The following is a 26,099-nucleotide window of genomic DNA, read 5'->3' on the forward strand; positions in this document are numbered from 1 at the left end:
TATGTGAAAGAAGTAAATTGTACTATGACTTTTTTTGTTTATATCGCTTGTTACATTGCTTATATCATTTCTTTTTAGTTATTGCTGTTGACATATTTGAAAAGTCAAATTTTACGGGAACTAGAGTACCACATTTTAATACGATCAAAGAAGATTACCCAAAAGATTTGGAATCATCTGTTTTGTTTCCTGAAACTTTGCTCAAAACATCTGTCAGAAAAGGTATGATGCTGTTTTAGAGTAGCTCTTCCCAATCTTCTACTATCTTCTCCATATCTATTAGGATTGCAACTTTTATTTCCAAGACAGAATAACTTTCTGAACTTTTTGAAATTCTCTAAGAATTTCAATAGAAGCACATTTAGAAATCCTGAGATTGAGAAGGCTTATCTAAGTATTTTCGGAATGGAATAATAAGAATGTTCAGATCTACTATTAAATTGTTGCTTGAGAAAGATTAACTATGATTTAGAGGAGACAAAGTTCACGACGCTAATACTTGATAACAGAATGCATTTCCTAACATTTCCATCTGCAAAATTTGACTTCATACTTAAGAATGATGAAAAAGAAAAAGAACTAAAGTTGAAACCATACTGACCAGAGCAGATCCTGTAGTATCTTCTTTCTCATTTCGCTCAACAGGTGTACCAAAAATCAGAATTTTTAATTTGCATGGTTCTTTTTTCTTCTTTTTATTGGTCTCATAATGATTAATTTTGAATATATTATTTTGTCAATACTGTTGAATCTACATTTTTCTGTTAGTTAGTTTAGAGTATTTTTTTAAAAAAAACAAAAAAACTCTAGGTTGTAAACCATTATGGGATAGTGGGAAAAACGAGGAGAATACAGATGAAATTTTGATTTTCAATTACAAATTCTCTTAATCTATTTAATCTTAATCTCATTGCTGCTTTAAGTATGAATCCACATCTTGGATGATAGCCTATAATTTGGCATCATGTTTTTTTCTTCAGTGGGTCCTACAACAAAACCTTCAAACTATGGACTTTTATTGAACATGGAGGATGAGATTGTAAATAATAAAAATATACATGCCAAAAGACAGCGTCGGCATCCAGAGAATTCCAGCCAGCATGCCGTTGCCATGGTAATTATATATCGAACCTTGGGATGTTTTCTGCCTAAGAACTATGATCCTGATCGAAGGAGTTTAAGGTAAAATTTATACTTTTAACATGCTTGCATAATAATTCTGGGTTGGGCGATTGTGCCATGATATGACCAAATCATGTATTGTACATTTAAACTTAGGTTTACTGAGAAATTAGTTGCTGACATTTCTCTTGGTTGTTCTGGATCCTAGAAACTAATCCACAATAAAATAGATATAAGTTTGGGGAAAAAAAATAGGATTTATTTACTTAAAATTTTTATATTAGAATTAGAACCTCAAGGACTCAATTCAGAACTCAGTTGCCTTCTCATGCTCTTTTGGCTCACAGTTAAATGTGTGAACTGACTCATTATGTTGAGGATATTATGCATGTTCTGTCAGGGCTTTTAAAAAAATCTGATGACTCGCTAATACATAAAATCCATCGCTCATTTGCTAGAGCTAATGGGCAATAAATGTGCTTGCTTAAACTGTCCCTTTACATGTCTTCACACAGAAGAGAATTCAGTACTGAGTCCTGTCTAAATCTAAATCGGGGTCTCCAATCTTGGCAACGTTAAGACTTGTGGACTTTAACTTCAGTTTTGCTGGCTGAGGAATTCTGGGAGTTGAAGTCCACAAGTCTTAAAGTTGCCAAGATTGGAGACCCCTGACCTAAAGCAATATACTCTTTTGAAAACAATAAACTATTTCATTGTACATCTGTAATGATAATGTTGTTTTATTTTGCCAGGTTACCCAACCGCCCCACCATTAATACCCCAGTAATCAGCGTAATCATTTACAGAGATGGAAATTATTTGCCTAATCTAGTGGACAGCCCAATTATGATTGAGCATGTTATGCTGGAAACGATGGAGAGGACAAAGCCCGTGTGTGTCTTCTGGAACCATTCAATCACGTATGTTTTCCAATCTGCACTCTTTCCATGGGCAGCTATTGTGGGTGGGCATTTTAAAATAGAATAGAATGAATGAGCTGGAAGGGACCTTGGAGGTCTTCTAGTCCAGCCCTCTGCTCAAGCATGAGAACCTATACCCGTGATGGCGAACCTATGGCACACGTGCCAGAGGTGGCATGCAGAGCCCTCTCTGTGGGCACATGCGCCATCGCCAGTTGCTCTTTATGGGCGCCGGAGCGCTGGAAAACAGCCTGAAAAAACGGCCAAAAAGAAAGCAATTTTTCCATGCCATTTTCATTCCGTTTTCTGTGCCATTTTCCAGGCCATTTTGGGCCAAAAATGACCCAAAAAACAGCCTGAAAACGGCCCCAAAAATGGCCTGAAAATGCCCCCCAAAACGGCCCAAAAACTGGCATGCGCATTGGCCAGCTGGTTTTTGGGTTTCCGACACTCCGGCATGCACATATGGACATGCGTACCAGTTTGGGCACTCGGTGCCGAAAAGGTTCGCCATCACTGACCTATACTGTTTTTATATTATTTCAGATACCATTTCAGATTTTAAGGATAATAATAATTGATCAATCGATTATGTGCCATCAACTCTAAGTCAGCTCTCAGCAAACACATACATACATTTTCTCAACAACAACAACAATTCGGTCTTTTTTATATAGACTACATAGTATAAACAGCAGTGGCAGCTTCATTGGCTGTTATTTATTGCTGATTAGGAATAAAAGCAAGGTAACAAGTTTTTAATAAAGTATTCCAGTATCCAAACAGACAGATGGCTGTTTTAGACAAATTCACACAACATATTTATTTGAGAACAGTTTCTAGACAGAAGTTAGCTGTTTAAATGGAAAGAAGTTCAATTTAAAAAAAAAAAGAACTATTTCAACTTTAACAGAACATAAATTACTTTTGGATGTACTTTTGGAAGCGGCATCAAATTGCCTCAAAGACAATTCTGTTAATTATCAGTAGCCTTCTGTCACTCTATTAGTCATTTTTACTGTTTGTACTGAAAAACAGAAAGGATATGATTGTGGGTATAAAAGTAATTTCACTGAACCTCTGACTTCTTTTCATTCTGGTCGCGATTTGCTCCGTTCCCAGGCGCCCCATAAGCACCCATCCGGACGGAGAAATGATGGAGACTGGAAGCTTTGTCTGCTTGCAAATGGGACAGTTTGAAAGGAAGCAATTAGCAATTAGCTCCATTTCAAAGCGTCCCATTTGCAAGCAGATGAAACTTCATCTCCCTCTGGGCGAAAAGTGCATGGTGGAACCAGAGGCATGGAGGGGAGGCAGGCAATCCCAATATGCTGCCCACTCTGTCCCACTATCTCTCAGATTGCTTGTGGCCATGCCGTGCAGTTGCAGGATTGCCTGCCTCTCCCTTCCCCTGTGCCTCTACCTGCTGCTGATGCTGCCACTCAAGCTTCCTGCGAGTTTCCTGTTTTTTTTTGTTGTTGTTGTTGTTTAATTTGATTTATATGCCGCCCTTCTCCGGAGACTCAGGGCGGCTTACAATGCGTTAAGCAATAGCCTTCATACTTTTGTATATTTATACAAAGTCAGCTTATTGCCCCCACAAACTGGGTCCTCATTTCACCTACCTTAGAAAGGATGGAAGGCTGAGTCAACCTTGAGCCTTGGAGAGATTCGAACCAGCAGTAAATTGCAGGCAGCTGTGTTAATAACAGGGTGCTTAGACCACTGTACCAGCAAGGCTCTGTGAGCCAGGCAGCCACGCAGCACATCCGGATCCCCTATCTCTCCCTCCCCTCCACGCTCGGACTTATTTGCCCTCCACCAGGGGGCTGGCAGGCCGTGGCCAGACACGATAGGGCCCCCCACACACTCACCGCCTCTTGTGCTGGCCATGCCCATCCCCCTGGGCATATTTTTGGGATAGGGCTTATATTAGGCCAGGGCTTATTTTTTGGGGTGGGTCTTATCTTCGGGGAAACACATTTTGAATTTCACTCAGGAACAGAATCAGTTTATCAAATGTTCTAGGTAGCTTCTGTGCTTCTTTTTCAATGGATGATGACATTATTATTATTTATTTATTTTTGCAAAATTTGCTGTTATAAGAAGTATATGAGCCATCAAAATAACATCTTGGAGAATGTGGGAAACACTGCACCCATATCTTGAAACCAATGCTAGGAATAAAAATAGATACATACCAAATAATCTGAGAGATTTAGAATAATGGATTTTATTATAGCTTTCCAGTGAGTCTTCCAGGAGAAGACTCACTATTACTTAAAGATCAAAGAGATAGCTAAGTGATAATCATGGGTTACTTGCACTGCTCATCCTACCTGTGTGTAATTTTGTCATTGGTCATGAGGAAGCAAAGTTGAAAGAAAAAACAGTCGTTGCAAACATTGAATTCAATTGCCAGACAGTGCATTAATGAGCCTGATGTTCCTGAACATGAGTGCTGTTCTTGAGAAATGGGGATTAATAATGAAAACACTGGTTTTTAAAAATCTGTTACGTTTTGTCAGGGGTGGGCTTCAAAAATTTTAGCAAGGAGTTATCTGCCTGGTTGCTGAGTGGGCGTGGCCATGGTGGGCATGGCCTCGTTGGTCTCCTGCACAGTGGGGGGCGTTTTTGCCCTCCCGGGGCTCGAGGGGCTTTCTTTGAGCCTCCGGGAGAGCAAAAACGGCCTCCCCAGGCTCCGGACACCCTCCGGTAGGCCCGTTTTTCACCCTCCTCAAGCTTCCATGCGTGCCCTGCACTTACCTGCATCCAAAACAGGTCGTGTGGGGACTCTTGGGAGGGCTGGGGTGGGCGGGGCCAGCCAGGAGTGGGATTTGGGGGTTCTCCAAACTGCCCAGAATCTTAGCTAGAGGTTCTCCCGAACCCCTGCAAACCCCCAGCAGCCCACCCCTGCATTTTGTGAGTTGCACTGTTAATTATTTAGAGGAGGGACGGCAATGAGTTCCAATCCATCACTGAAACAGTTTGGGTTGCGAGATAACAAATATAATTGGAATTGGATTTTTTTTTTTTCCTTTTTATTGACCAGAACTAGAGAAACAGCAGGAGGCTGGTCTTCAAAAGGATGTGAACTGTTTTCTCGGCGCCAGAACCGTATTATTTGTCAATGTAACCACATGACCAGTTTTGCAGTCCTAATGGATATGTCAAATCGTGAAGTAAGCAGTTCCCTTGTGATTATTTTGTTTATTATGGTAATGAAACGGTGTTTGATGAGAGTTAAAAAGCAAATGAGATCATTTTAAATTAGTATTTTATTTTTACTTAAAAGCTACCTTCCAGTTTATCAAAGGAGTCTGCTTTAACCCACAGTGCTCTGTTTCGGCTACAAAGTGCTTACAGAGGGGAAAATTTTATTTTTTGGTTCATTTCCTTTTGTTTTCTCACCACCATACGATGAACATTTTTAGAAAAAGAAGTTACTATCATTTTTTTAAAAAAAATCAGGAAGGTGGTAGCACCTCTTTTGATTAATAAATATTATTAAAAGACATAAGTTGCTCTGAACTGCAGCCTTAGCTAGTCTGAAAAAGTGCTATAAAATTTTTGATTATTGGCCACCATGAATAATACAGGATTCCTGCTACAATGTCATTTTTAATGAATTCCTGTATTTCTTGCCAGCTTTAAATTTGATATAAGGTGTCAAGAGAGCTATTTAAAAAAAAAAAGTTTGCTGATTATTTGTTTATTTAGTAGTTTATATTTCGTCTGTTAATGACTCAAGGAAAGCAGGACACTGATTGGCCCAGGGGCTTCCATGGGGTGGGGGTAGGGGCAAAAAAATTCAAGATGGCATCCACCTGATTAACCGTTTTTATAGACATGGCAAACACATGAAAAGGGTGCTCCTTCCATCTTGAATCTTTTGCTTGGTCCTCACACAGATGCCCTTAGCCTAACCCCAAGCCATCAGTAGCTTGCATCTCAATCTACCGTATTTTTCGGACTGTAAGACGCACCGGTGTATAAAATGCACCAAGATTTCGAAGAGGTAAGAAAGAAAAAAAAGGTTTTTGCCCTCCCTGGCCCTCAGGAGCACTCTGCAGGCCTCCCAAACCCTCTGCGTGCCCCATTTTTTGCAAAAATGGGAGTGTTTTTGCCCTCCCCCAGCCCCCAGGAGCACTCTGCAGGCCTCCCAAGCCCTCTGCGCCAGGGGTGAAATGCTCCCGGTTCGGACTGGATTGCCCAGTCCAGTAGTGATGGCAGTGGGTGGGTCTGAGAACTGGTAGCAAAAATCCCTCCACTCCCCCCCCCCATGCCCAGCTGAGCTGCGTGATCATCAGAGGCTGTTTTTTATTACTTTTAAAAGCATTTTTTCTACAACCTCTTCGGCCGAAGAGGTTGTAGGAAAAAAAATTGCTTTTAAAAGCCTCTGGCGATCCCAGCTGAGTTGCCTGATCATCAGAAGCTTTTAAAAGCATTTTTTTTCTGCAACCTCTTAAGGTCACATTACCCCCCCAACAAGCCATGCCCATAGAACCGGTAGTAACAAATGTTAGATTTCACCCCTGCTCTGCGCGCCCTGTTTTTGCGAAAAATGGGGCACACAGAGGATTTGGGAAGCCTGCAGAGTGCTCCTGAGGGCTGGGGGAGGGCAAAAACACCCCCGTTTTTGCAAAAGTGGACGAAAAATGGGCCTGTTTTTTGCAAAAATGGAACGAGCGGGGCGGGGCTTCAGGAGGCCAAAAATAGCTGTATTCGGTGTATAAGACGCACCAACATTTCCACCCTCTTTTAGGGGGGAAAAAGGTGCGTCTTAGACTCCGAAAAATACAGTATGTTTTGCAAAGCAAAGTATGGATTCAGAACTGCCCATGTTTAATCCTTTGTATTATGCTTTGGGTTTGCAAATTTCTGTGTTGCTTAATGTATTTACCCTTGCTATATAAGATGACAAAGTAAGTTGTTGCAATTCCCATTTCAAAGATGTGGACTTGCCAAAGTCAGGCATCCCTTTTTAAGGAAATTGAGGGTGGATTTCCAGGGAAGGATGTAGGGAAAGAAATGCTGATTTCATTTCATGGGCACAGCTTAATACGTCTCGGAGTGGGGGTTCCTGCAGGAATTTAATAGCTTGACCTATGAGCAGTCTGTGTGCTTTAAAAAGAATGTCTTACCTTCCCTGCTATCTATTTTTTTTTTAATTCTTATTTATACATGCACTTTGAGAAACATAGATCTCTGGAAGTCTCTTCACTGTACTTCATCTTGAGGCTTTTCTTTCTGGCATAGAGTAGCCTCTTATTAATGTGGATATACTTCAGGCAGCAGTGAATTAGAAATGAAAATGTAAACACTGAATAAAAGGAATGAAATCCATTTAACTGTGGTCTTTTTTCACTACAAAAACTTGTCAGTGAATTAATTCACTGTTTGACATATTCCCTGAAGTGTTTTTTTTTAAAAACTAAATCACTCTGAGAAACTGACAGCCCTTCATACCGCTTAAAAGAATGTGGATTTGAGATAGAACAGCGTTTATTTAGTCAAATGAATATACTATTCATGCTGATTTTAAAAGTATAATAACTGAGCGTTTAGAAGGGGAATAAAGACAAATGAAGACTATTTTTTTTATCAGTTCATGCCTGTAACAAACAAACTGATAATTTTATTTTACAGTATGATGACGTGCTTCCTCTCAGGATCATCACTTACACGACAGTTTCCATCTCACTGGTAGCTTTGTTGCTGACCTTCATACTTTTGATCTTGATCCGAACTTTGCGGTCCAATCTGCACAGCATTCACAAAAACTTGGTGGCTGCTCTGTTCTGCTCGGAGCTAGTCTTCCTGATAGGAATCAATCAGACAGAAAATCAAGTAAGATTTAATGTTCAGTGGCTTTTGTCTAACATGCCTTTTCTCGCAGTGATATACCTCAAACAAAAATGTCTGCCATGACTCAAAGGTGTGAATGCATTTCTATCAGTTTTGCTACCAAAGAACAAAGCAGCTTTGTTCTATTTGGAATACACAATTTGAGTGAAAGAGATGGTTGAGCTTAAGGTGGATCCCACAGAAACACTGTTTCTTTAAGTATCTAGACCAGAGCTGTCAAATTCGCGGCCTGCGGGCCAGATGCGTCACGAGCTGGCCACGCCCACACCCAGGGCGGAAGTCTCAATACATCATATGACACCGCCATGACGACACGAGTTTGACACCCCTGACCTAGACCTTCACAATTTTTAATTTTGCAACTTGTTGTAGCCTGGGTGCATCTGGACAGCATCAGCTAGGGAAAGACTGGTGTGGAAACCATAGTTTATCAACCTGCTTTTGTCAAGAGAATCGATGGAATTTAGCCGGATGCAAGATGCTTATTGATTGTTGCTGTGGTCTCATGCACACTTTCTTGGAGAAGGATGTCTAATAAACAAAGTGCCCCTACTGCCCCTCACAAAGCTTTGGAGAAATGGGGTGCAGCAACAATTGGAACAAGTGACAAGGAAAGGTCTCTAAATCTGCCTGATCTAGCCATTCCCTCACTCTTGTAGATTTTGTAGAGTAGTGACGGATAAAGTTAAGAGGGCATGAAGGGTGTAATTTTGCCTCCCAGGCTGTTAGCATCACTGAAAAAGGCAAGATTTGGCAAGCAGGCTTAGGAGTGGAAGATCTCTGGGAGTTTACACTGCTCCATTTCCACCCTTAATATCTCCCACTCTCCCCAAACATCCAGAAATAAAATAAGCTATGCCAGCACCAATAAGTAGACCAGCCCAGGAAATCATCTTAACAGGAAAGCTAAAACTACTTCTATTGAGTTAACTATAATGTCAATCTTGAAGTCTGATTATGTTGGATCTCTTCCTCCTCCTCCTCCTCCTCCTTGTTTAGTGAGTTAGAGAGGTCACATCCTGATCCACTTCCAAATTTTATCTTCTTCTGGATTTAAAAATACTTCACGCCCTTTGATCTAGGGAACAGGTCCTGCAAATCTCTGTCAAGGCCTTGTTCCTTATTCTCTACAGCCCTTGACTTTCAAGTGCCTCGTCCCTGATATGTGGCTTGTTGCACCAGAAGCAGGATCTAAAGAAATTTGAAGATATAGTAAATGCTGTATCAACCCAACCTCATTTTCCCTTTCAGGCTTTTAATATTATTTTTGGGGGGGGGGGAAAATCAACAAAAAGAAGGATAGAGTCAGAGGACCGACATTTTCCCTTGATGCATATGATAGTTGGCTTGGGAATTGTCTTCTGAAAACATAAGTTTAAGATGGGGATGGGTATCACTCCATACCTACATGGCAGATAGAAAACTGAGCACAAGCATTTTCTTTCAATGGCTTAAAGGCCACACAAAGCTTTACAAGGCATATCAGGGCTGTACTTAAAAAATGAGTAATAATAATAATAATAATAATAATAATAATAATAATAATAATAATAATAATAATAATAATAATAATTTTATTTCTATACCGCCCTTCTCCCGAAGGACTCAGGGCGGTGTACAGCCAATTTAAAAACACAAGACACAACAATGATTAAAAATTAAAATAATTAAATAGATTTGGCCGGTTTAAAACCCCAAAAATTTAAAATACCCCAATTTAAAATTATGTTGATAGTCCGGCCTGGCGGAACAACGGGGTCTTCAGTGCGCAGCGAAACACCCGGAGGTCGGAGATCTTACGTATTTCCGGGGGCAGTTCATTCCACAGGGCTGGGGCTCCCACAGAGAAGGCCCTCTCCCTGGGTGTCGCCAGCCGACATAACTTGTAGAGTAGATCAGGACCTTGGGTGAGGGCAGAGTAGTGGTGAAGAACTGAGTTGGGCTTGCTGTTAAATCTTTTAACCATTCTGAGAGGACTTTGAGGACTTTATCTCAATAAAATGTATTAACTCTTTAGCTCTCCTTCTTTAGATTGTACTAGCAGCCTTTGCACTTCTAAGGAGCTTGTGATAAGAATATTTTTTTTCAAATTAATGTCCTTTTAAATTTGTCCCATACCAAATCCACTAAATTGTTCATTTAATAATTCAGAGCATTTGTTCAGAAATGTATGTCTTTTATAAGCTTGAAAGCAAGAGATAATCATGAGTTAATTAATAAAAATATCCTGCCCCATCTTAAGCCATTTCTTAAAACATTTTACCTGAGCAAGCCGGAAACCATACAGAAAGGGCCACTCCTTGCATTGTAGTGAGATCTGCTGTGAATGTCTTTCAGACGGTTTTCGAACCTTCCTTGCAGAATAAGAATAATCTCAGCAGTCACACACGAACGAGCATGAAAAGTCCAAGAATTTAGGGAAACAATTGACACACTCGACATTTCATTTCACTTTTATTAATTTCTGCAAGGCAGGGATCACATGACTGGGGTGAGGTTTCAGGCACCCTTGAATGATTGATTGACAAAATTCTCTATTTTCATTGTTGCATATCTGAAATAAGCCAGTTTGCATTATTATGACCCATGCAAAGACCCACGCAAAATAAATACTCAGAATTATGAAAGTAAAAGACTTTACAGGGAGGTTTAAAGTTGCCAAGTTTTTAAATTGTGAGTATAAAACTGCCAGCTCGTTCCTGAAGTCTTGATTAAATGAACAAATTATCCTTCTTTAGTAATTTAACATAGGAGTGTGAGTAGGGGTGGTATTCACTTACCTTCACTACCGGTTTGCAAACGTGAGCATGTGCGCCTCCTCCACACATGCACAGAGCCCTCTGCGCATGTGCAGAGGGTCACAAATGGGATGTGATGACGGGCAAGTGGGCAGAGCCTCCCGCCGCCGCTTCTGTTGGATTACGTGATCCGGATAGATTCCGTTGTGAACCGGTAGTAAAGGTAAGTAGAACCCACCCCTGGATAGAACTGGCTAAATTTCACCGCTGAGTGTGAAGCTGTGTTCTGATACAAAAACAGATCTTGTGGGGCCATAAGTAGACGAAAAATTACCATTTCCATTTCCTATTAACCAGTGTAGGGTCAGGTAAAATCTTGAAACTGCACTTAATCTTAATCATGATTTTTCAATCCATGTAGTCCTCAATTTACAACCACAATTGAGCCCAAAATGTATGTTGTTAAGTGAGTTTTGGCCCATTTTACTTTTCTTGCCACAGTTGTTAAATGAATCACTGCCGTTGTTAAATTAGTAACACGGTTGTTAAGTGAATCTAGTTTCCCCCGTTGACTTTGCTTGTCAGAAGGTCGCAAAAGGGGATCACATGACCTTGGGACACTGCAACCGTCATAAATGTGAATCAGTTGTCAAGCATCCTAATGTAAATCACGTGACCATGGGGATGCTGCAACGGTTGTACGTGTGAAAAATAGTCATAACTTACTTTTTCCAGTGTGGTTGTAACTTTGAACGGTCACTAAATGAACGTAAGTTGAGAACTACCTGTACAAGTTAGTTTTATTGTCTTGTTTGACATTAGGTTGCTTTAATGCATCATGGTTAAGACTGATCACATGTTGCCCCAGGAGTTCCTAAAGGGGTTTTGGGCAGGGGTGAAATGTACTTACCTTTCCTATTGGCTCACTGATGTGAACACACCACATGCGTGTGCATGCTTCGCTCACATGTGCATCATTGTCTGTGCATGTGCCATCATCTGTGCATGCCCAAAGCCAAGACGTGACAACATCCTGGTTTGGGAGGGTGGAGCCTCCCACCGCCGGCACTACCAGTTCGCCAAACTGCCCACCGCCGGCACTACTGGCTCCCGCGAGCCGGATAGAGCCAGCAGCATTTCACCCCTGGTGTGGGGTTGTTCTTGTTTTTTGTTTTTCTGGGAAATTCTTAGAGATCTTAGCTTTCCAAAATTATGAATGTACAGATGACTATAGGTTGCTATAAATTAAGAGAAAATATCAGGGGTGAAATGCTCCCGGTTTGGACCGGATCGGGCAATCCAGTAGCGATCATGGCGGGTGGTTCGGAGCAAGGCTCCGCCCACCCGCCCAGGTGTCGTTACTTCCTGGTTAAAACCAGGAATGTGTTTTTTACCCTCTGCACATGCGCAGAAGGTTTTGCACATGTGCAGAGGGTCTGCGTGTGCATGTGACTCATATGTGAGCGAAGGGAGTGTGCGCGCATGCCACATGCACTTCCAAACCGGTAAGGAAGGTAAGTAGATTTCACCTCTGGAAAATATGTTTCTGGATAACAACAAATAAGATGATGACTCTCCTAACTTTTCTTTGGAGACTCAGAAACATCTGAGTAGACATGTTTAAAATGAGATGCTGGACCACATTCACATTTGATCTAGTGTAGAATGACTTAGTATTACAGAAGATAGTCAGGGGGAAAAAAGATTGGCTGTCATGCATAAAACAGTAAATTTAGAATGCAGCCCTTATGAAAGTTCTCTTACATATAACCAAACATTAATAGTTGTGCTAAAAAGAATGGTGACTTAGTAGAGGCAGTTCTAATGTATCTGGATTCTTTTTTTTTTTTCTAGTTTGTGTGCACCGTAATAGCCATTCTTTTGCACTACTTCTACATGAGCACGTTTGCTTGGATGTTTGTTGAGCAGCTTCATATCTACCGCATGCTGACTGAAGTGAGAAACATCAATTTTGGGCACATGAGGTTCTATTACGTTATGGGTTGGGGGATTCCTGCCATTATAACAGGTAAGAAAGGGGCATTCTTGCCCTATGAACTTAGGTTTATTCTTATGACTGCCATAACTTCCTCCCAGGAATTCTTGGGTAACTGAAAATTGGGGAAAGTTTTATATATTCTGAGCAAAATACAGGCAGACATATCAAAGATTTCTACTTGAAGTTGTGAAAATACTACCTAGAGAAAAGCATACTGGTTTTAAATGCTGCTTATTTTTGGCAGCAAAAAAAAACAAAAACAAAAAACACCATTACCATCAAATGTATATTAAACTAGAAGTTAAACGTAGTGACTTTAAAATATTTGAATGGGAAAATATTTAAACGTGATGATCCAAAGCTATTCTGAATAAATAGTGTCTCAAATGAATGAAAATATATTCAGTACCAGATCCAAAGTATTTTCCATCACAGTTCTATATTCCAATTGTTACCAGCTGGTAAGTAATGATACTTTTGGAAGTGACATGATGATACGGTTGTGAATGATTCAAGTAACATCTGAAGGATCATAACTTTTTTGCCTTGATGTTTGCATCAGAAACTCAGTTTCTCCAGTCTTAAATATTAGCAGCCTAATAATCAAGGCTATCTTATAAACGTTATTAAAGAATAGAGTGGATTGTAAGTGGGACCATTCCATCACTCCTGGACTAAATAAATACTGACTGAAATGATGTACAGCAAATAGAAACTCACAGACTTGAGGAATGGATGTGAGAAGATGCTGTTCTAGAAAAAATAGTTATGCTTGCCAAGGTTGAAGAAAGTAGGAGGGAAAACTGGAGATAACAGTAGATGGAGAGGATCAAAGCAGGGGTGAAATCTACTTACCTTCCCAACCGGTTCAGAAGAGCACACACTGCACATGTCATGTGCGCGCAAGATCCTCTGCGTATGCACAGAGGATAAAAACAGGTTGCTTCCTGGTTAAAACCAGGAAGTAATGATGACCGGGTGGGTGGGCGAATCCTCGCACCGCCATCGCTACCAGTTCTCCGAACCACCAGCCGCCATTGCTACCAGTTTGGCCAAATTGGTCCGAACCGGGAGCAGTTCACCCCTGGATCAAAGAGATTACTCAACTAACTTTGGAAGAACTATGTGATGGTGAACATTTGCCCATATAGTCACTATTTTGATCCCAGCTTAATGAGACTTGCTAAATTTAAAAAGTGAAAGCAAAAAATGCAATCGATACTTCCTTGATTGTAGCCAAACATCTGTTGTATTTTCATCCACTTATATTGTACAGAAGTATTCCTTCTATTACACTCTGTGTAGAGAAAGAATGAAGGGTTCTTCATAATATTTTATGTAGTGAGAAATAGCAGTCATCGTACAGTATGCCATGAAGAAATCTTTTTTCTTGAAACTATAGTTGAAAGTTAGCTGAACATGAACTTATCAACTTTTCACCTCCAGAACATCTGCATATTAAAAAAGGATTATAATTGTTTGCGCAGGAATTAGAATGCCTCACTCTATATGTTTGTTTGAATAATATTTAATAGTGAGAAACAGAATATATACTAAAAAATAACATGAAGCATTATGGCATGGCATAGCATGGCTATGTGTTCTGGGGACACGGTGGCTCAGTGGCTAAGATGTTGAGCTTGTCGATCAAAAGTTCGGCAGTTCAGCAGTTTGAATCCCTAGTGCCATGTAACGGGGTGAGCTCCCATTACTTGTCCCAGCTTCTGCCAACCGAGTACTTCGAAAGCACGTAAAAAATGCAAGTAGAAAAATAGGGACCACCTTTGGTGGGAAGGTAACAGCGTTCCGTGCACCTTTGGCATTTAGTCATGCCGGCCACATAACCACGGAGACGTCTTTGGACAGCGCTGGCTCTTCGGGTCGGGAATGACTAGAACATATGTGCGAGGGGAACCTTTACCTTTACCTCAGCATGGCATGGAGTGAGATACAAGTTATGTGCCTCAGGCATGATATTGAGAGAAGGACCATTATTCCTCTTGAAAATTGTTCTTTTTGTAGCGGACATGCTAGAAAAACAGTCCTAACATGTGAGAAGGAGAGAGATTTCTCCCCACCAATTTTCATACTATAATACCAAGGTTGTTTTGTAAATCACATTTTCAACAACAAAAACAACTAAGAATGAGGATGGTTATTTCCCACAAATACGTTGAAAATACAGTTGTTTTTTTTACAAAGATGAACAGTTCCATGACAAAACATATAGCATAAGATTTAGACAGCTTCTCCCAAAAAACCCAACAAAAACAGGGAATCCTCTTGCTCTTCTTAGATAATTTTTTAAAAAATATTTCTTGGCCTGAATTAATGCTTCAAAGGACTCCATACATTGAGTTTCTGTCTGTCTTTTGTATTGCAATGCAGGTCTTGCTGTTGGTTTAGATCCTCAGGGATATGGGAACCAAGATTTTTGCTGGCTCTCTGTTTATGACACCCTGATTTGGAGCTTTGCTGGTCCAATTGTAATAGTTGTGGCTGTAAGTATTGTTGATTTTGCAATGGTATAGCCCAGGGGTGGGTTCTACTTACCTTTACTACCGGTTTGCATCGCACCCGTGCATGTGTGCTCACTTTGCTCGCATGCATGCACTCTTCTGCGCATGCACAGAAGCTTCTGCACATGTGCAGATCACCTATGATGACGTCCAGGTCAGTGGGCGGAGCCTCCTGCCGGTTTTACTATTGGTTTTTGCAAACCGGTCCAAACCGGGGGGGGGGGCAACCCACCACTGGTATAGCCCTGTAATAGAACAAGGTAACTGACAGCATAGAGAGAATGAACAACTAAGTGAATGTGAGGAAGCCTTCCCTTTAGATTCATATACAAAATATAAATAAGAATTTATATCTAACAGCTGTTTAAAATTATAAAATATCTCAATGGTGATTTGTTTAAGTGATTGATTGATTATATGCCATCAAGTAGTTTTCAACTCTCAGTAGCCCCATAGATAGATTTTCTTCAAGAAGATCTATCCCTAATCTGGTCTTTCAGGTTTTCTAACGTGTTCTTATTGGTACTATAACTGAGTCCATCCACCTTCCCAGGAGCAATGTGATTAATGGCAAATTTCCTTTTATTTCCCCAAACATTACTATTGTTTGTTAAAAGACAGCTCTTCCTGAGTTGAATTATGTGCATTTCTTTTACCGACAAGAATACAAATGTGATTTTAAATAAAATGAAACCTGAAGGTTATACACTCTTTAAAATTGTAATATGGCCAAATTTGTCTGTATAAAATTCTAATAAATATTTTGACATATTTAAGAGATACGTACCCTCCTTTTGAATTTTATTTTCCCCTTGTCTCACTGAAATCAGAACTTTTAAAAACTGTAAGCTTTTGAAGTTTAAAAAGTATTGAGTTAAAAAAAAGTTTTCCCTATAGTTATAACTAATGAATTCTCTCCAAAAACGCATAAATGCTGGATGAGCTGTATATAAATGTCTTAAAACAAGATGGTTATACTTGTTTCTTTTTTTTTTGATTTATACCCATCTTTGTACTCTGGTGAGTACTCAAACTTTAAAAAGAGAACTATAAAAAGTTAAAGCCTCATATTACTTTTAACAATAAAAGTGATAACATTTTTCACTACCAATTACAAACCTGATGGAAGAAACACATGGATGCTCCATCACTGGAGTTTTTTAAGAAGAGATTGGACAGGCATTTGTCTGAAATAGTATAGGATCTCCTGCTTGAGCAGGTTGGACTACAAGACCTCCAAGGTCTCTTCCATCTGTGTTATTTTGTATTTTGATGGTGGGGGTGTCTTCAAAAGGGTCTCTCACCTCTAAATTTTATTTAGGATTGCAACAAGAGGCTGGCCCTACAGATAGTTAGACCAGTGGTGAAATCCAATTTTTTTTACTACTGGTTCTGTGGGCGTGGCCTGGTGGGCATGGTGTAGCTTGGTGGGCATGGCAGGGGAAGGATACTGCAAAATTCCCATTCCCTCCCCACCCCTGGGGAAAGGATATTGCAAAATCTCCATTCCCACCCCACTCTGGAACCAGCCAGAGGCGGTATTTGCCAGTTCGCTGAACTACTCAAAATTTCCGCTACCGGTTCTCCAGAACCTGTCAGAACCTGCTGGATTTCACCCCTGAGTTAGACCCTCAACTATTTAAGGCTTTAATGGTCAATACCAATCTCTTACATTGGGTATCCATAAACTTACTTTAGTACTACATAATTCTTTAGCTCATTATCAATACAGTCTTTCTCATTTGCCTTCCTAACAACTTCCATCCCATTCTATACATTTTCAGAGAGCTTTCCATGTATAATTTTTCTTGCTTCTTAAATACTTGACAAATTCTGTTTGTTGCTGTTATATTATTCTGTTCCTCTTTGGGGGTTTTATATTTCTGTCTTCTATGCTAATGCTTTTATTGTTAGTTTATGGGAGCTATTTAGAACTCTGTGGAGGAAAAATAGAATTTACAAATATAAATACGAAAAGATTCCCAGAAGTGTAATTTTTTTTTTTTTTGCTCATGCCCCCACAGATACACAGTATATTTATAAAATAGAAATTGTGTCTGATCTTTGTGTATTTTTCCCTTCAAGATCAACATTGTGATCTTCATCTTAGCCGTGAAAGCATCATGCAAACGAAGGCAGCGTTCACTGGAGAAAACTGGTGTCATGTAAGTTTATAACTGGATAGAAAGGAAGCGATTTTGAGCAGAGATAATGTGACATATTTGTTAAAACAATAATTCTTAGCAGTTTACTGAAACTTAGGTGTTTTTTCAAGAGGCAACTGAACTTTCTGATTTTTCTTCGAAGACGTTTCACTTCCGATCCAAGAAAGTCCAGTTGCCTCTTGAAAAAACACCTTTGGGACAACCATGACCTAAATGATTAAGAATCTCTATAGATACTTGAGAAGATGGTATCAAGCAGTGGTGGGTTTCAAAAAAATTTTATTACCGGTTCTGTGGGTGTGGCTTGGCGGGCATGGCATGGCTTGGTGGGCGTGGCAAGGGAAGGATACTGTAAAATCTCCATTTCCTCCCGATCAACTTGGGAGTCAGAGAATAGATGGAAGCGGGGCCAGTCATAATTTTTACTACCAGTTCTCCGAACTATTAAACATTTCTGCTACCAGTTCTCCAGAACTGGTCAGAACCTGCGGAAAGCCACCTCTGTATCAAGACTGGAGAAGCTCTATTTGTGTGCCATTTAATCTCATTTACATTACTTCCTTCACATCTCATTTCTACATTCCAGTTTTTCATTATTTTATTTATTTTTGTTTTGTTTTTTTATTCATAAAATAGCATTTTGCATAGTTTTAGTGAACTGCTAGGTAAAACAGATGTATGAAAGATATAAAGATTAAGGATTTTCTTTAGACCTGGACTCCCTCCTGTGGGTTATTTTGTCGACTCTTATAGGATTTTGGAGCTGAAGAAACAGACAGATTCTGTTGGATAAAGATACCAACACACACACATGTAGCTCTTTGGTTGTTATTCTAGGTTTTCTTTCTGACAGTTGGCATCAATATATCCCTTTCTCATTTATTCTGAAGGTCGTGCCAATTTTAGTCAATTTAGGATACGTCCTCAGATACTATACATAGAAGCTGCCTTCTGCTGAGTTCCATTTTACTTTCCATTGTACTGAGTCCATATGGACCAACTCAGCAGTGAAATGCACTTACCTTCGCTACCGGTTCGGAAATGTGAGCGTGCACGCCTCTTCTGCGCATGTGCAAAGCCTTCTGTGAATGCGCAGAGGGTCAAAAACGGGACGTAATGACGTCCCGGTGGGTAGGCAGAGCCTACCATCTCTGGCCCTACCGGTTCGCGCGAGCCGGATAGATCCAGCCGGATTTCACCACTGGACCAACTCCAGCTTTCCAGCAGGAGTTTTCCTAGTCCTGTCTGGACTTTCCAGAGATTGAATCTGGGACTTTCCAAACCGAAGGCGAGACTCTTTATCATACTGCTATACCCCCTTCCTCAATATACACCAATAGATGGAGAAATAGTTAGTGGTACCATACAACAGGTTATTCCACCATTCTCTTCTTTTAGCTAACATACTGCTGTTACCTTATGATGCAGTAAGAAGTCAAAGGAGGGAACTTACTTTGTTCTTGAAAGATTATTGCAAGTCTCTGAATTCATCCATTCAGACAGGCAGGGCTGATGTGCTCAGTATGTCTGTGAAGAGCATTTAAGGCATTGCTTTGCAATGAGTCCCTCAAAATATGGAGAACAAAGCATGTCCCCCAAAAGACTCATGGTTACTTCAAAAGTTTTTGCAGATTGTCTCTTCATGTATATGCACATTGGAACACACTGGAAGTATATTTGCCTGCACATGTATACAAAGTCAATTTCAAAAACAAGAGGTCCAAATCTTAATAGGTCCGCCTCATAGATTCAAGAAGGGATGGTATGAAGTGTTCTTTCCAATGCTTTGCTCAAGCCTAGTGCCTTGTATCAAGGATGGCTAACCTTTTTGCTGCCATGTGCCAAAAGCAGGGGGAGCGTGCACACGTGCACGCACCCATAATTCAATGCGCCCCCCGTGCATGCGCCCCAGAACTTCCCAGTCCCACTGGAAGTTGGCAAATGGGCCGTTTCTGGCCTCTGGAGGGCCTCGGGGGAGGTAGGGAAGGCGGTTTTTGCCCTCCCCAGGTTCCTAGAAAACCTCTGGAGCCTGGGGACAGCAAAAAATGGGCCTTCGCCACCTCCCACCCGCCCAGGCCCTCCAGAGGCTGTAAACAGCATGTTTCCCGACTTGCAGTTGGCCTGGAAGGCCCGAAAATCAGCTGGCTGGCACGCGCATGCACACTGGAGCTGAGCTTGGCCAACACTCGCGTGCCCACCAATATGGCTGCGCCTGCCACCTGTGGCATGCGTGCCATAGGTTCGCCATCACGGCCTTATATAGTACATATTGCTGTCCGTGTTATATCGGGAGAAAGACAGCATGGGAATGGATTTGGGATAGTAGATTCATGCAGCCTGATAAGGAAAGACCCTGTTTCCAAGTGATATAATCAGCACTGTTAGGAAGAGCTGGTACTTATAGCTGCTTAAGAAATTATTATTTAGACCAGGGGTCCCCAACCCCCGGTCTGTGGACTAGCACCTGGCCACAGCATGCCAGAAACCGGGCTAGCAAATAAGCGAAGCCCCATCCGTGGGATGCAGGCAGCACACAAAACTGTACCCTCTCTGGTCCGTGGAAAAAACCTCTCTCCACGGAACTGGTCCCTGGTGCCCAAACGTTTGTGGGCCACTGATTTAGAAGTCACGGTTCAGTTACTGACATTTGTTTGGACAAGGCTGGACAAGGTTTATGTGCAGGGGTGGTATTCACTTAAATTCCCTACTGGTTCGCAAATGTGAGCGCGCACGCGCACGCCACCTCCACGCATGTGTGTGGCCTTCCATGCATGCGCTGTGCTCATGTGTGCGGCTTGCATGCATGCGTGCGGCTTCAAAATGTGCCTAAATACAATGGTATAGTGCCGTGGCGGGTGGACGGGCCCACCTGCAGTTTCCGCTACCGGTTCGAGTGAATCAGTCCGAACCGGCTGAATACCACCTCTGTTTATATGCCAAAAAAACCCTATTTTGACAGCATCACTGAGTAGAGTGAAAACTTTTTTGTTTCTCATTTTAGTTAGGGATCTTCCAGAATGCTTTGCTTCGCAGGACGGATTGGAAATAGAAGTCTGCACAGGAGGCAGCTATATTTGATGCCTTAAAACAATTGTCTTAATTGTGCTTTTTATCTAGCGCTGTACTGAGGACTGCCTTCCTGCTCCTCCTGTTGGTCAGTGCAACTTGGTTACTGGGTCTGATGGCAGTAAATAGTGGCATAATGACCTTTCACTACTTGTTTGCTATCTTTAGCTGCTTACAGGTAGGTGATATCATTTGGTCTTAATGGCAAGCTTTTTGATTTGTTTCAAGGGCCTTGATAATTTATTTGAAGTTTTTTTTAAAGATAGCAATAGTACTTAGACTTATATACCACTTCACAGTGCTTTACAGGCCCTCTCTAAGCAGTTTACAGAGTCAGCATATTGCCCCCAACAATCTGTGTTGTTGGGGGCAATCCTCATTTTTACCAACCTCAAAGGAGGAAGGAAGGCTGAGTCAACCTTGAGCCGGTTAGAGCTGAACTGCCGAATTGCTGGCAACTAAGAGCCTTGGTACTACAGTGGTTTAAAGCACCCTGTTATTAACCCAGCTGCCTGCAATTTACTGCTGGTTCGAATCTCTCCAAGGCTCAAGGTTGACTCAGCCTTCCATCCTTTCTAAGGTAGGTTAAATGAGGACCCAGTTTGTGGGGGCAATAAGCTGACTTTGTATAAATATACAAAAGTATGAAGGCTATTGCTTAACGCACTGTAAGCCGCCCTGAGTCTCCGGAGAAGGGCGGCATATAAATCAAATTAAAAAAAAAAACAAAAAACTGGCAGTCAGCAGAAGTAGCCTGTAGTACTGCATTCTAACCACTGCGCCACCACGGCTCTGGTGATGACCTCACAATGAAAATGGCAAACCAAGATGTCTTTCATTTTACTTGATTCCGTGTAAAGTAGGTAATTTTATCGAGGCAGCCTCCAGTAAATGAGCTGCCTGCTTTGAAATGCACAGCTGTTTCAGAGTAATGAAGGAATTGTTTTGATGCCTGCTTTTGCTCTAATGCTTCCCCAATTTTTAATGAACAAAACAAGCCTGTGTTGTTTTCTTAGAAAAAGTACAGAACTGGTTTGCCATTATCTTCTTTTAGGTTATTTTTTTTCCAGCTTTCCAATATAGACTAGAAGTCATCAGTTAACTTGCTAACTGCAGAGTCAGAAAACACAGACCCCTGAAAGCTGATCACTATGAGAAAGATGCTACTGCATCCACATATTTCTTTAAGTCTTTTTCATGTTTCCCTTTTTTTTCCTTCTTTTTAAGTTAGTTTTGCCTAGGTTTTTCCTTTAATGCAGGTGCATTTCCTATAATAAGATCACACTTTGCATGTTGGTTTCTTAGTACATGTTATATACCATCATAACGTCTTTATAAAATGTCTTTACAGAATCATCATCTAATAACTTTGTTTGTCATTACTGAAAGAATGACACATTCTTTTATTCTTCTCCTCTCTCGTAACAATCCAGGGCCTGTTCATCTTTTTCTTCCACTGTATATTCAACAAGGAAGTGAGGAAGCATTTGAAGAATACATTCACTGGGAAGAAGTCGTTTCCAGATGACTCCACAACAACTAGAGCCACTCTGTTAACTGTGAGAAATCATTTTGCATAAGCATTTCCCTACCAATGGGTTGGCTTGGAATTCTCTTTCATATGTTTCTTTTTTCCTCCTCTAAAATCCTTCATCTTTGGTAATGGTTCGATTTGGGACTCGGGTATTTTTAATTGAAATTGCAACTAAGGACAGTGGCCTTCGAATGGGCCTGCCAGGCACTCAGAAGGTCTTGATTTCTCTGGGATTTTGAATTCCAAGCAAAAGGGGATCACATGACCCTGGGAGACTGTCACCATCATAAATATGAGTGAGTTGCCAAGTGTCTGCATTGTGATCATATGACCATGGGGATGCAGCAACAGTCATAAGTGTGAAAAATGGTCATAAGTCACTTTTTCAGTGCCGTTGTAACTTCCAACGGTCACTAAATGAACTGTTGTAAGTTGAGGACTACCTTTACTATAGCAGTAAAACAGAATCAGCCCGTATCCAAGGCGTATCTGCTATCTCCTGTATTTTGCTGTATTTCTTTAAAATGAGCCTCTTAGTTTTTGAACTTCCCTCGGCTAATTGAATTTTGGCTTGTATTAAATACAACCTGCTATTAATTTATAATTTGTCCTAAATCAAATATTGCACTATTCAAAGTCACACCAATCACAACCTACCTGTATGCATAACTTTTTTTTAAAAATAGAATCTATTTACCGGTAATCTACTTTTAGTAACCTTGCTTTCCAGCTAATTTCTTCCTTTTTCTTTCTCCCTCTTCCCCTCTCTCTCTCTTAGCGGTCTCTGAATTGCAATGATACGTATATTGAAGAACCAAACATGTATCGAACCACGATTGGGGAATCCACCGTCTCCTTAGAAAGCAGCATCAGGTCAGCCAACAATCACAATAACTTAAGTTGCTTGTATCCTCATGCACCATGCACCACGGTGCATGGTTTTCCAGATTTTTTTTTCTATTTTTCTTTTTTTTTTTTTAATGAATAAAATGATTCCTTGGCCATTTAGCAAACAAAATAATGTGCTCCCCCTTTTTGCACAAATTTGTCCTTGTCTCCTTTCTTTGCAAACTCTGCAAAGAAAGATTTGTTCTTATGGAGTATCTTTTCTTCGTACCCTTTGCAAGTGCCATGCAGTTTGAACTGTAATGAACAATGATTCTCTTATTCCGTTTTCTACATTACTACCATTTAACGCCGAGAGGGAAATGACAAAATATACTATAATTTCTAGTTTTGTTTAATGTTTTAAAGCATTGATTGGGAAAGGTTTATTTATATACTTATCTGATTTAGTAGAGATGAAGCTGCCCAGAAACACAGCATATCAAGCCCAGCAAGAGCTGCTAATACAGAAGGAGATTCTTCCATCTTCCAAAGGAAGCCATCAAAATCCAATGGTAAGAAAAATACAAAATCCAAGGATTTAAATAATACTTTTTTTTTTCTATTTCTCAGCGCCATATTTCCTATTTCGGTTTTATTAAGATAAAGATAAAGGTTTCCCCGCATATGCGTGCTAGTCATTTCTGGCTCTAAATGCCGAAGGCACATGGAGCACTGTTACCTTCCCACCAAAGGTGGTCCCTATTTTTCTACTTGCATTTTTTACATGCTTTCGAACTGCTAGGTTGGCAGAAGCTGGGACAAGTAACGGGAGGTCACTCCGTTATGCGGCGCTAGGGATTCGAACCGCTGAACTGCCGACTTTCTGATTGACAAGCTTAGCATCTTAGCCACTGAGCCATCGTGTCCCTTTCGGTTTTATTAACCTGATGCAAAACAAACCAAAAAGCACAGGATGATGGTTTAATTATCGAGTACCATTGTTCAGAATAGACCCATGGAGTAGAAATAGCTTACATTTGTTTTGGATCTGTTTTGGCTATCTTAGCAAATCAGAGATTTTAACAGTAGGAAAGGTAAGGCCGATCAGGAAAGCAGAAGCAGACCATTGCTTTCAAAGGAGAAAAAAAATAATTAAAATACTCATTGAAAATCCTAGAGTTTGGACCATGTATTTTAAGTCAGTGATCGTGATTTGGCAGGCATTGAACCTGGCTCTCCCTGGTCTTTTAACTGTTATTTCCAAGCACAGGTTGGAAGGCATTCTTCCAGCCAGTGAACTGTACATTACACTAATTTACATCTTCTGTCATCACCATTATTAGAAGAAGAGAAAAAATGCAAAGCATTTGGATTAAGGTTATAGACAGCTGAGTTTTTATTTGGTATAGTTGTTAAGATGATGGAATAGACTAGGACAGACCAGATCTAAGTCTCCCCTCAGCAGTGGAAGCTCACAATAGGTGGGTCTCCTGTGTCTTCATGACAATATGGTGGCTGAAGCAGGGGTGAAATGCTCCCGGTTCGGACCGGATCGAGTGATCCGGTAGCGATTGTGGCAGGTGGTTGGGAAAACCGGTAGCAATGGTGGCGCGAGGCTCCGCCCCCCCACCCAGGTGCCGTTATTTCCTGCTTTTAAAAGTAAAAACAAGGCTCTGACGATCGCGCGCCACAGCTGTGATCGTCAGAGCCTTTTTTTAACCTTTTAAAAGCATTTTTTACAACCTATTCGGCCGAATAGATTGTAAAAAAAATGCTTTTAAAAGGTAAAAAAAGGCTCTGACAATCTCACACCACAGCTGTGATCGTCAGAGCCTTTTTTTAACCTTTTAAAAGCATTTTTTTACAACCTATTTGCCCAAATAGGTTGTAAAAAAATGCTTTTAAAAAGTTTTAAAAAAAAGTTGGCTACACAGTCACATTACCCACCATCACCACCAAGCCACGCCCACGGAACCGGTAGTAACAAATTTTACATTTCACCACTGGGCTGAAAGTTTACATGTCAGCTGTCCACATCCACCCTGCCACAAATGCTTATTACTGCCACTCTCAAACAAAAGTGATGGCTAATGGAGTCCAAGAATTATCTCTTTTCTTGGAAAAAACAGGCAATTGTGCAGAAAGAGAAATTGCAGGTAGTCCTCAACTTCCGACCACAATTGAGTCCAAAATGTATGCTGTTAAATGGGAAGTTTGCTGTTAATTAAATTTGTCTTTCCTTGCCACATTTGTTAAGCGAATCACTGCAGTTGTTAAATTAGTAACATGGTTGTTAAATGAATCTGGGTTCTCCATTGACTTTGCTTGTCAGAAGGTCGCAAAGTGCCTCCTGAACACTGCAACCGTCATAAATATGAGTCAGTTGTCAGGCATCTGGATGTAAATCACGTGACCATGGGGATGCTGCAACGATCATGTGAAAAATGGTCATACATCACTATTTTCACTGCCGTCGTAACTTTGAACTGTCACTAAATGAACTCTTTTAAGTCGTGGACTACCTGCAGTTACAGAGGTTAGCTTTTACTCACACTGCAGCTTCCCGGTATCATATCTTATCTCTGATGAATCCCGCCTATCCGTATTGCTGCATATAGTAAAAAGCTCACCCCAGTGTAGTTGCAGAAAATCGATGGCAACATTCAATTTTATTTGTCACAGCTCGTTTCGCTGGCTGAGTGGTTATTTTTATCCACAGAGCGTGATTCCGATTCTGACAGTGAACTGTCCCTTGATGAACACAGCAGTTCTTACGCTTCCTCTCACTCGTCAGATAGTGAGGAAGACGTGATAGACGTGGAGAAGAAATGGAACACGGGCACTTTGAAAAACAATGAGCGGATTCCAGTCCACAGCACTCCTAAAGGTAAAGAGTATAAGTCAACGGTGTCAAATTCAAGGCCCACAGGCCAGATCCAGCCGGCGGAGTGCTTAGATCTGACCCACAGGCCCACCCTGGAAAAAGCAAAAAACCGGCCCGCGGTGCCTCTGCCAATGAAAATGGAGCCTGGGAGGACCATGTGGCTCCATTTTTGGCCACAACAGCCTCATGAAACGCTCTGCCAGAGAAAACAGAGCTCAGGGAGGCTGCATGCGGCCTCCCTGAGCTCCGTTTTTGCTGGCAGAGGGCTGCAGGAGGCTGTCATGGCTGAAAACGGAGCCCACGTGGGCTGAAAACGGAGCCTCGATGACTGACGTCAAGCTAGCCACAGCCACCTTGGCTATGCCCTCTTCCCCGCCCCCCCGCCTCCCGAGGTCAAACACAACCCTGATGTGGCCCTCAATGAAGTCGAGTGGTATAAGCACTTGGGCTTCCCCC

At 41.1% G+C, this 26,099-nt stretch overlaps 1 protein-coding gene across 4 annotated transcripts in view; it reads left to right on the forward strand.

The window, feature by feature from the left end:
- CELSR1 (cadherin EGF LAG seven-pass G-type receptor 1) overlaps nucleotides 1-26,099 on the forward strand; it is a 178,840-nt gene that overhangs the window by 147,044 nt on the left and 5,697 nt on the right. For 2 of the 4 annotated variants that reach the window (XM_034442075.3, XM_034442079.3), the window contains exons 20-32: nucleotides 79-222; nucleotides 981-1,182; nucleotides 1,875-2,042; nucleotides 5,095-5,224; nucleotides 7,692-7,892; nucleotides 12,503-12,677; nucleotides 15,036-15,148; nucleotides 17,252-17,331; nucleotides 20,449-20,575; nucleotides 21,831-21,956; nucleotides 22,710-22,804; nucleotides 23,228-23,331; nucleotides 25,479-25,646. In XM_034442075.3, the coding sequence (XP_034297966.2) occupies nucleotides 79-222; nucleotides 981-1,182; nucleotides 1,875-2,042; nucleotides 5,095-5,224; nucleotides 7,692-7,892; nucleotides 12,503-12,677; nucleotides 15,036-15,148; nucleotides 17,252-17,331; nucleotides 20,449-20,575; nucleotides 21,831-21,956; nucleotides 22,710-22,804; nucleotides 23,228-23,331; nucleotides 25,479-25,646 (1,833 nt within the window). The remainder of the gene's footprint in view (nucleotides 1-78; nucleotides 223-980; nucleotides 1,183-1,874; nucleotides 2,043-5,094; nucleotides 5,225-7,691; nucleotides 7,893-12,502; nucleotides 12,678-15,035; nucleotides 15,149-17,251; nucleotides 17,332-20,448; nucleotides 20,576-21,830; nucleotides 21,957-22,709; nucleotides 22,805-23,227; nucleotides 23,332-25,478; nucleotides 25,647-26,099) is intronic. The other 2 variants (XM_034442077.3, XM_087874272.1) reach the window with 1 other exon arrangement.

Source organism: Pantherophis guttatus, chromosome 7 (genome assembly GCF_059756535.1).
Source record: "Pantherophis guttatus breed Tessera chromosome 7, ASM5975653v1, whole genome shotgun sequence".
NCBI lineage: Eukaryota > Metazoa > Chordata > Lepidosauria > Squamata > Colubridae > Pantherophis > Pantherophis guttatus.